At 36.4% G+C, this 10,017-nt stretch overlaps 1 protein-coding gene across 1 annotated transcript; it reads right to left on the bottom strand.

The window, feature by feature from the left end:
• Window positions 1-552: 552 nt before the first annotated feature.
• On the bottom strand, window positions 553-4,087 carry LOC111397375 (receptor protein kinase CLAVATA1-like). Its single transcript, XM_023024273.1, has 2 exons — window positions 1,414-4,087; window positions 553-1,123 (listed from the first exon to the last, which is right to left on the bottom strand). The coding sequence occupies exons 1-2, from the start codon at window positions 4,004-4,006 to the stop codon at window positions 771-773; spliced, it is 2,946 nt and encodes a 981-aa protein (XP_022880041.1). The 5' UTR covers window positions 4,007-4,087; the 3' UTR covers window positions 553-770.
• Window positions 4,088-10,017: the final 5,930 nt, after the last annotated feature.

The following is a 10,017-nucleotide window of genomic DNA, read 5'->3' as shown; positions in this document are numbered from 1 at the left end:
GACTAGTAAACTACCTTGTTCAAATGATCGCTACGATCAAAGTTTCGGTCGACGGAGGTTACAGTTTCGATCGGAGGTCACAGTATCGGCCGATGATTATATAGGTTTTGGGATATTAGCGAGGCCGCGAGAGTCGAGACAATGTTATGCACTTTAGTATAAGTGTTTAGGGTTATTTAGTGGATTTGATCTTATTTGACAAAGAAATGAAACAATAAAATAGGTAATTGGGCCAAAAATTAAAAAAATTAGAAATGAAACAAATTATTGGGCCAAAAATTTGGATTTAGAAATCGTTAATTTGTTTAAAAAAATTAAAATTAAAATAATTTGATTTAAAAAAAAAAATTAGAAAGATTCGTTTCTTATTTAATTCTTCGGTTCTTGGTCTAGAACCGAGAACCGAACCGTACCCGTCGATTCTCAATTCAGATACCCGTTCGGATATTTAATTTGACAAGAACCGTCGAGTTCGGTTGGATTCGATTCGATTCGGGTTCGATCGGTTCGGGAGATTTGCCCCGCCCTAATCAAAAGTAATAAGAATAAATAAGGAAGAGAATGGGGAAACTTGTATAACTGGTCATGAAAATATAGACAAACAGAACCAGAAAACAAACATTACACCTACAACAACAACAAAGCACATTTTCCTGCTCCATTTTTGGCCCTTCTAAGTTTACAGACCAAAAGCTACAAGAAGTTATTACACTACATTACAAACTTATCGTTATCTTTTCCCCAAAATTTTCAGATTCTCGAAAGCCAATTCATAGACTAAGCAGGTTAGGGGCAGATTGTGTAGGATTAGTGAGCATGTGAACTACTTCCCTCATTGTCGGCCTGGCCGCGCTCTCATCCTCGACGCACAGCATTGCAATCTTGAACAAGTTTATAACACCATTTAAGGGATAGCCAACGAGCCTAGAATCCAATACTGCTAGTACCGAGGCAGCGTCTGAAGGTTGAGAGAGCTCTGATGTCGTTTTTCTCACCCACCTCACTATGTCGACACCATCCCCAAACTCCCCCACTGGCTTTCGCCCTGTGATCAGTTCTAACATCACCACCCCAAAGCTGTACACATCACTCTTCTGGTCCACTTTTAGTGTGTAGGCATATTCTGTTGCATTTCAAACAAAACAACTCATTAAAACATAATCGATGGAGTAAATTAAGTCTTGTTTGGATCAGGTAAACCGTGTAATGCTAGAATAAAATCTTGTCTATTATATTTTAGTGTCTAACACACAGAGGACAGGACAAAAATCTATAGTATTATATGGCAACAGAAGGATTCATATGTCCAGCACAACCAAATTAATGAATGACCTAAACTATCTTAGAAATTCAGAAAATTAACAATGCAATAATCTGTAAAGAAACAAAAGTTCTAGTTAAGAAAGTACTCACCTGGTGCAATGTAGCCATAGGAGCCAGCAATGGAGGACATGCATTCAGATGCACCGGCGTCATGGCAGAACTTGGCCAGTCCGAAATCAGCCACATGAGCTTCGTAATCCGAGTCGAGCAGAATATTATTCGATTTCACGTCTCTGTGAATAATCGAAGGTGAACAATCATGGTGCAAATAACATAAGCCCTTAGCTGCTTCCACTGCAATCCTGTACCGTGATTCCCACTGTAAGTGAGCGCCCTTGGCACTATGCAGCATCTCCCCTAAGCTTCCATGGGACATGTATTCATATAACAATAAATTGTTCTCATTGTTCGATACATACCCCAGAAGTCTTACTATGTTTCGGTGCCGTATTCTCCCCAATGTCTTAATTTCAGCCATAAATCCATAATCAGTTGGACTATTACCACGGCAAGTTAATCTTTTTATCGCGATGTCAAAGCCATTTGGCATGGAGCCTCTGTAGACAATCCCAGCTCCACCTTTACCAATTATGTTCTCATCTTGTATGCATTCTATTACGTCGTCCACTTTGAAGTCTAGCCTCTGGAACGCTGTAAGTTTCCAGGATTTCGATTTCTTGAGCGTTCTCTTTCTAATTGCGATCAAGGCAACAGCCATTAGCAATAAAACAAAGACTACTATTACTACAATGATCACCATATTTGATTCTCTCGGATGTCTTTGTGATGAACTCGAAGCAGAGGAACAAAACGTGCTCTGAGGTTCACAGAGGTTAGGATTTCCGGCCAAAAACAGATCATCAATGTCTCTAAATAGCCCGGTTGTCGGTCTTCTGCCTGAAAAATCATTGTAAGAAAGATCCAAAGTTGTTAAACTTTTCATTAACCCAACTGAACCTGGAATTGCGCCGGTGAGTTTGTTCCTCGACAGGTTAAGAACATTCAAATTCTGCAGCACAGAAATCTCCATAGGAATCACACTGTCTAGATTGTTTCGGCTTAGATCAATGAAAGTCAAGTGGGAACAACGAGCAATGGAAGCTGGAATTTTGCCTTTCAAGCTGTTGCCACTGAAATTCAACTCTGAAAGTTTTTTTAGACTGAAAATTTCTTCCGGGATTTCGCCACAGAACTTGTTCAAGTCAAGGAACAAATTCTCAAGATTCATCAGATTCCCAATAGCCGAAGGAATTCTCCCCGTAATCCAATTATTCGACAAAGAAAGACTCCCAAGAGTATTAGCAGAAATCTCATCGGGCAGCTCGCCCGTGAAGAAATTATCATTTAGCTCAAGCATATCCAACTGTGGCAAATTAAAAAATCCAGCCGGAATCGTTCCATTCAAGTAATTCTTCTTTATTCTGATCCGAGTCAAGGACTTGCACTCACCCAACTCATCTGGAATCGGGCCATAGAAATAATTGTCCATTAAAATCAAAGTCTTAAGCTTTCCTCCTTTACACAAGTCCTTCGGGATAGTTCCAGTCAGGCGATTCTGTGTAACGTCCAGCAGCATTAGCCTCTCGTTCCTGCCGAGATTTTCCGGCAGTCCCAGAGTGAAATTGTTGTTCCATATCTGTAAAACTTCAAGATTGGGCAGGTCCCCAATGAACCTTGGAAGAGGACCCTGTAATTTGTTCTGAAACAAATTAAGCAGAGTCAAATTCTTCAATTCAGCAAAACTTTCTGGTATCTCTCCTGTAAGAAGATTAATGGAAAGGTCCAGTGACATCAGGCTGAACAACCCCGAAAGCTCCGGTGGAATATGGCCAGTGAGATTGTTCAACTGAAGAAACAGAGTATGCAAATGCTTGAGATTCCCAAGACTCGCCGGAATTTCACCGGTGAGATTACAGTTTCCAAGATCAAGTAATCGCAGCGTGGCTATCGTACCAAACTCCGGCGGAATGCCACCTTCATAGCAATTATAGTAACCCAAAGAAAGCTCCTGAAGGTTCGGAATCTTAGCCAGAGATGCTGGAATTTTTCCTCCCAAGTTGTTGCCTTGTAAAGCCAAGATCATCAAGCTTTTGAAATCGGAGTAAATTTCCGGGATTTCCCCGGAAAAATAATTTCCTCCGAGCTTAAGAAAATTCAGTTTCTCTAACTTGACCAACTCCACGGGGAGATTTCCACTGAAATTATTGTTGTACACGTCCAAAACTTCGAGCTCTGTCATTTTAAGCACAATTTTTTCAGGGAAAGTCCCACTGAACAGGTTGCAGGAGAGATTCACGTACTTCAAGTTGATTAAACTGGAAACTTCCATCGGAATCGAGCCGGTAATATGATTACCAGATAAAGTGAGATTAACTAGTTCACTCAGCAGCCCAATCTCAGGCGGCAGGGTCCCCAAAAGTGGGACGTTGGTGACGTTGAGAGATATCACCCTTAATTCATCGTTGCACGTCACGCCGTAAAATGTGCAGTGAACTGACGGAGAAGACGACGGGGTGGCAACCCAGTCATCTAGACCCGACCCGTCAGCTCCGACTATTGAGGATTTCAGTTTCAACAGGGTTTCAAGATCCGATTGTGCATGAGTGATACTGCATGAAAACCAAAGAAAGAGAAAAATCAAGAAAATATGATGAGGAACATTATTTAATGAAAATTTTCTCATTTTAGCTTTTGTGAGATGAACAGATATTTGTACGGGTGAGAGTGGAGACGAAGGGGTTTTAAAGGCTATTCAAGTACTGGGCATGGCATTGTTAAAAAAAAAAAAAAAAAAAAAAAAAAAAAAAAGGTTAAACCCCAACTTTAAGGGTCTCTCACCACTCCTGTCCTGAAGCATTGTGAAGGGAGGTAAATCGCAAGTTATGCCTCCAAGGGTACAGGGTGGAAGGCTGCTTGTACCCTTGCACTTATCCAAGAGCCAAATTCATATTTCAGGATTCGAATCCTTGGCTCACCAGTCTCAAGCAAAACTGGATTTCTCCACCTTTCCCTTTTACCATTTGAAGATGTGCGCTGGAGACTGGGCATTGTTTATATGGTGGCAAGGAATCGAATGGTCTAAACTCTAAAGAACTACTGAAATAAACAAAGTAAAAATCCATCATTTTCCGTCCCCGTGTATATATTGGCTCTACAATATTGACCACGTTATGTAGAGGGTGTTCGATATTCATTTTTATAGAAAAATAAATTTTAAAATGATTGATTAATGGAGAATGTACGAATAAAAAATAAAGAAAAATTTTGAATTTATGTCTAATATTATTTTAACGAAAAATGTGTGGTTAAAAAGAAAATAGAAAAAAAAAATATTTTGATAAAAATGATAATCAAACCCTATAATTATAGAGAGCTACTGAAGAAAGGTTATAGAATTTTGTTCTTAGCCTCCTTTTAAGTTTATTTTCTTTTACTCAAATTCTACCTTTTCAAATTTAATTTTAACTATACATTTTATAAAATTCATAAATATTATTCACTTATAAATCACTCATTTCATAAAAATGAAATTTAAATAATATAACTTTGACTCAAATAAGACATAACATTTAATTTTACCCGTTCAGAAGCTAATAAATTAACCTAAATTCTGTAAATCCTTTTGGCCAATACAATAGCTTATTATCTGAATACTTAAAAAAGATTTAACAATAATAAGATTTCCGACAGTTTAACATCAATGTATACATTTCACTTCTAACAAGTTGAATTGAAGTGTTAAAAAAAATAAAACAAAAAATTGTTCTTTCAAGTGATTATAAGTCGTGATTTATATGAAATGTTCAAATAATAAATGAGTAACAATATGTGTGAATAAAAAAATTCGAAATCAATAGTCCTCTTATTCAGAAAATAACTATTTTGTCTTAAACAACAGGTGAAAGCAAGTTATAGATAAGAGATGAGATTCTAGTTGTTCTCATAGACGCAGGAGAAGATGCAATTCCTCCCAATCTTGGTTTAGCAATTTTAAGCGAGATGATATGTCGGGTAGAGGTTAACTGTCTTTGTCTCCTCTCTAATTAATTGAATATATTTACCGACTTTAAACTTCTAATATGCCAACTCTCAAGAACGAAACGTAACTATGTACTTGTTTGGTAGCGATTTTGATAATTGATTTTTTGACCGTTAGAGATAAAGTGGATCCTACCTGTGAAAAAGAATTCAAAAATGACAATTGAAATAATAAAATAACGATCAAAAAATTGATTTTAATTAACTTTTAAGTTGTATCAAATAATCTCTATATTTCGCAATTTCCTCTTGTTAGAAGGAATTGTATGATTCCCTTGTTCAAAAATGGTTTATTTAAAATCTAAAATAATCACCAGCTAAGCTTACTACACCCAGAAGTAAAAAAATAAAAATAAAAAATCTTGCCCCCGAGCATAGCTCAGTGATGCAAAAAATAGGAGTGAGGTTATCTCACGCCTTGCTGGCAGTCACAGTGTTGTGGTTCGATTCCTGGAACATAAAATTGGTCTCCTTGTAGGCGTAATGTACAAGTAACTCTTGTTCCTTGACCTGTTTTGACACATCTCGTCATTTATTTCCCTTACAAAATTCTAGAAATAGGGCTATGGGAATCCTTAAAGTTGGAGTTCAACCTTTTGTTTTTTTATAAGAATAAAAATCCTAATGCATTACTCATCCTAAAGAGGGTCATTAGGTGACGGCGTGAAATGGCAGTTTGAATGACAGGTGTATGATAATGTTGCTGACTCTCTGACCCTGCCAGCTCTGTACTTCTGACATGGCACCAATTGTATATGATCCACTGTCGTTTTAAATATTTGAATTATTAATACGACACAGGTCCGATTCAGATTGTGGGCCATTTTGGGTTTTTGGGCTTTTCCAAAAACGATTTTGGCAAAGGAGATGCATTTGGGGCCCATATAGAGTAAAGTCTGAAATCGTCTTTTCCCAAACGGACGTGTTTTTACCCTGTGGCTGTGACTCTATCTTGGTTTTGAGTGAAAAAGTATGCTCTCTTTTTTGTTGTCGTTTGGTTTATATCCAAGCAGTCCCTATCCGATCTCCCATTGGTCAAGCGCAGTCATAACTATCCATTGTCCTTTTTTTCGACTTTCAAGTAGAAACAAAAGAACAAAGCTATATCTTGAAAAATCTTGCTATTTGTACAAATTAAATCGACAAATTTGGTGTACAAACTATGTGTTAACAAAATTTAGACCAATCATTTTAAAAACAGTTTTTGAAATCAATAAAAATTAATGGTCTAGATCTTGCTAACACTTCATTTGTAAACAAACTTTGTACAAGTAGATTGATTCTATATTGATTGTTAATGTATTGGAACTCCCCCAATGTGACAAAAATTTGGACAGTGATGTGATGGTTGTAGGCAAAATTAATTGTGTAGATTTAGCCATGTGAAAGATTGTATACCTTAATGTAATCCATAACGTATATATAGCATGATTGAAGGTAAGGATTAATATATATGAACTCACAAATTTTGACAAAATGAGTTACACACACTCACAAAAAAGGACAGCGCTGGGCGTACAGTCCAGCACATTACAGAACTCTTACAGAGTTCTAACAAAGAAGTAGGGTCGGGATTTTTTTTTCATTTTTTATTACATTGAGGCCCGCATGGAACCGACGCCATGTGAGGGGTCGGTAAGACATTTGTAGAACAAAGCTCTGTACACAGAGCTTTGTTGCGGACCCTACATGAAATCAAAAAATGTCGGTTGTGTGGTCCCCATCCCTATTGTGAGTGTAAATAAAAAATTTGGTACAAAAGTGTGAGTACATGTAGCATGATTATGGAAATAAAATCCCAGTGTTTAGCATATAATGGCAGTAAAGGGCGTGTTTGATACAACTTAACAACAATCTCGAGCTTAATTTTCTTATTGTACATTTTTTTACATTGAACATATTTGGCAAAGCTTAGTGGGTGTTTGAGTCCCATTTTTATGGGAAAATGAATTTAGCATAGTAGATTGATGGAGAATGTGTAGATGAAAAATAATGAAAAGTTTTTTATTTACGTATAATATTATTTAAATGAAGAATGTGTGATTAAAAAGAAGAAAAAGAAAAATATATTTTGATAAAAATGAGAATCAAACGGAGCTTCAATATTGAAAATTAGGATTTGCATGCTTGACAAGATTCCATTAAAAAATAAGCATTAATTTGGACCCTTGTAATATATTCATATCTTAAAATTTCAACTGTTTCGTAAAGTAGCTTTTGTTCACATTATTATGATAAGTACTTAAAAGAGCCCATTTAACATGGTTCTTAGAAGTTAAAAGAAATTTTCGAAATCCATTTTTCTTTCTCTCTCTCCCTTTTCCTCTTTTTTTTTTTTTTTTTTTTTTTTTTTTTTTTTTTTCCCCCTTTTCTTTTTTTTTTTTTTTTTTTTTTTGTTTTGTTTTGGGAACTCATTTGGCTAATTACATGAAAGAGTTTCTTTTAATTACAAGAGTTTTTAGATGAATCTAATTTAATTTGACTTTCTTTCAAAAACAATTTTTAAGATAGGAAACTCTTTTAGAAATTAGTTTTTAAATGAACATTAGGATATATTTCTCAAAAAGTAAAAATCATACCGAACAAGTCAAAATAAATTATTGAAGAGAATTTGGAAGCCACGGAAGTGTGACAAAAAAGACAGAATTTATTCCCCAACCTCAAATTTTTCCACTATAAAAGAGAACAAATTCACATTCCCAATTAAAGTGCAAGTGGAGTAATTTGCAATACAAACTAGAATCCAAATGAGTGATGTGAAGAATAAAGAGGATTATTTTTCGAGTGTAATTCCACTTTGGATTATTAATATAAGTTTATTACCTTTGTGGAGAAGAGGATATGCCAACTCTTCTTCCCTTTTGGTGTAGTGAGTATGTCGAATAACTCGTAATTACGTGTCTGTGCTTTAGTTTGATACTCACACGAGATGGTATAAACAAAGTCAAAATAAACTCGCTAGTGGATGAGATTTATTCCATTGATTTGTTAAATAGGATCATATATCATTAAATTTGTATTGTAATTACGAGTCAAAATTCTTATTTCAAGAAGAATGAAGATGACACGCAAGTACATTCTCATTGTTTAGCTTCCTTTTACATACACATTTGACAAATGCAAGGCTACCTTATTGTGACGCGAATTGTAAGAAAGAAAGAAATTGGGTATAAATTCTTATGGATTTGTTCTCCTGCCCGCCACACTTACAATGAGCATAAATAACTTCTATTCACTGTGGAAAATAATGACTCCTATCCATTGTGAAAAGGAGACCACCACTGCATATCATTTCTATGAAGTAGGGGTGGGATGGGGCATCGGGGCTCTCAAAATTGGGTTCAGGGGGGTGGGGTGGGGTGGGATGGGGCATCGGGGCTCTCAAAGTTGGGTTCAACCCTTTTTTTTTTTTTTTTAAATGAAGTAGTTTGAAAAAGTATTAAGTAAGCCCTTGTTTGTCATTTATTATTTCATATTTTACCATATTATTTTTTCTACGATAATTATTTTTATTCATATATTTTTCATTAAAATAATATTACATGCAAATAAAAAAAATTTCCTTTTTTTTAACCACGTGTTCTCCGTTAATTTACTATTTATAACACATTTTTCGAGATTAAAGGGGCTCAAATACACCATAATAATGACCTACTTTTACTGAATTTGGGCAAAAGTTATTAGGCTTTTAGTCTGTGTTTAATGGACTGAGGGACGAATGGGGATGGATTAGACGACTGCCTGAGTAAGACCACATGATGTCAATGAGACAGTGAAGAAGATCTCTCACTTGCAGACTTTTTCAAAAACATGTGAGTTAAACTAGATGAATTTATTGGACCAAGGTCTCTGTGAGAAATGGGAGAAGAAGAGCTGGGCGCCTAGGCGCCCAATCACATGTGAGTTAAACCAGATGAATTTATTGGACCAAGGTCTCTGTGAGAAATGGGAGAAGAAGAGCTGGGCGCCTAGGCGCTGGCCGTGCTGCATGGAAGCAGAAACATGGCGCTTAGGCGCTACTCATGGGCGCCTAGGCGCCCCGATACCGAAAATGAGGCAGGAACATGGCGCCTAGGCGCCACCCATGGACGCTTAGGTGCCCCGATGCAGATCCAAAGCAGCAACATGGCGCCTAGGCACCCCGGATTGACTATATATATCAGATTTTTCCCCTTCCAGTTAAGAACTCGATTTTGAGAGAGAAAAATAGAGAGGGCTTGGATAGAATTTATCAAGTAAGAGTTTGTTCTTCTTGGGTATAAATTCAAAGTCATTTTTCTTTCTTTGGGATTAACTTGAGGCTTGTTCAAGTAATCCAATCCATTGTTCTTCTTATATATTGAAAAATCATTTCTTCCCCAATTTCTTATTTTTTCAAGTGGTTTGAAATTTTTCACATTACAAGTTTGTTTGGTCTTGTGCATCTTTGGGAGGTGTTTTCCCAACAATTTGGTATCAGAGCTTCTTCTTAAATCAAGGTGGTTAAGTTTCGATTTTTGGTGAGTTGTTTGAACTTTGTTGTGCACACAAGGTGTGTGTAAAAATTCCCAAGTGAACTTTGGTGGTTTATTTCCGGTAAACAAGTAGATAAATCATGTCTACTACAGGAATGGTGAAAATTGGGAAGTATGAGATAGAGAAATTCAATGGGAAGAA

This window comes from Olea europaea, chromosome 7, assembly GCF_002742605.1.
Source record: "Olea europaea var. sylvestris chromosome 7, O_europaea_v1, whole genome shotgun sequence".
Lineage (NCBI taxonomy): Eukaryota > Viridiplantae > Streptophyta > Magnoliopsida > Lamiales > Oleaceae > Olea > Olea europaea.
This window is presented reverse-complemented; position numbering and strand designations above follow the sequence as displayed.

Bases quoted from the DNA above. Each gene is read 5' to 3' on its own strand.
- LOC111397375 (XM_023024273.1), bottom strand. From the start codon at position 4,006: ATGAGAAAATTTTCATTAAATAATGTTCCTCATCATATTTTCTTGATT. The intron at 1,124-1,413 runs GTGAGTACTTTC...GAAATGCAACAG, and splicing joins CTATGGCTACATTGCACCAG to AATATGCCTACACACTAAAA.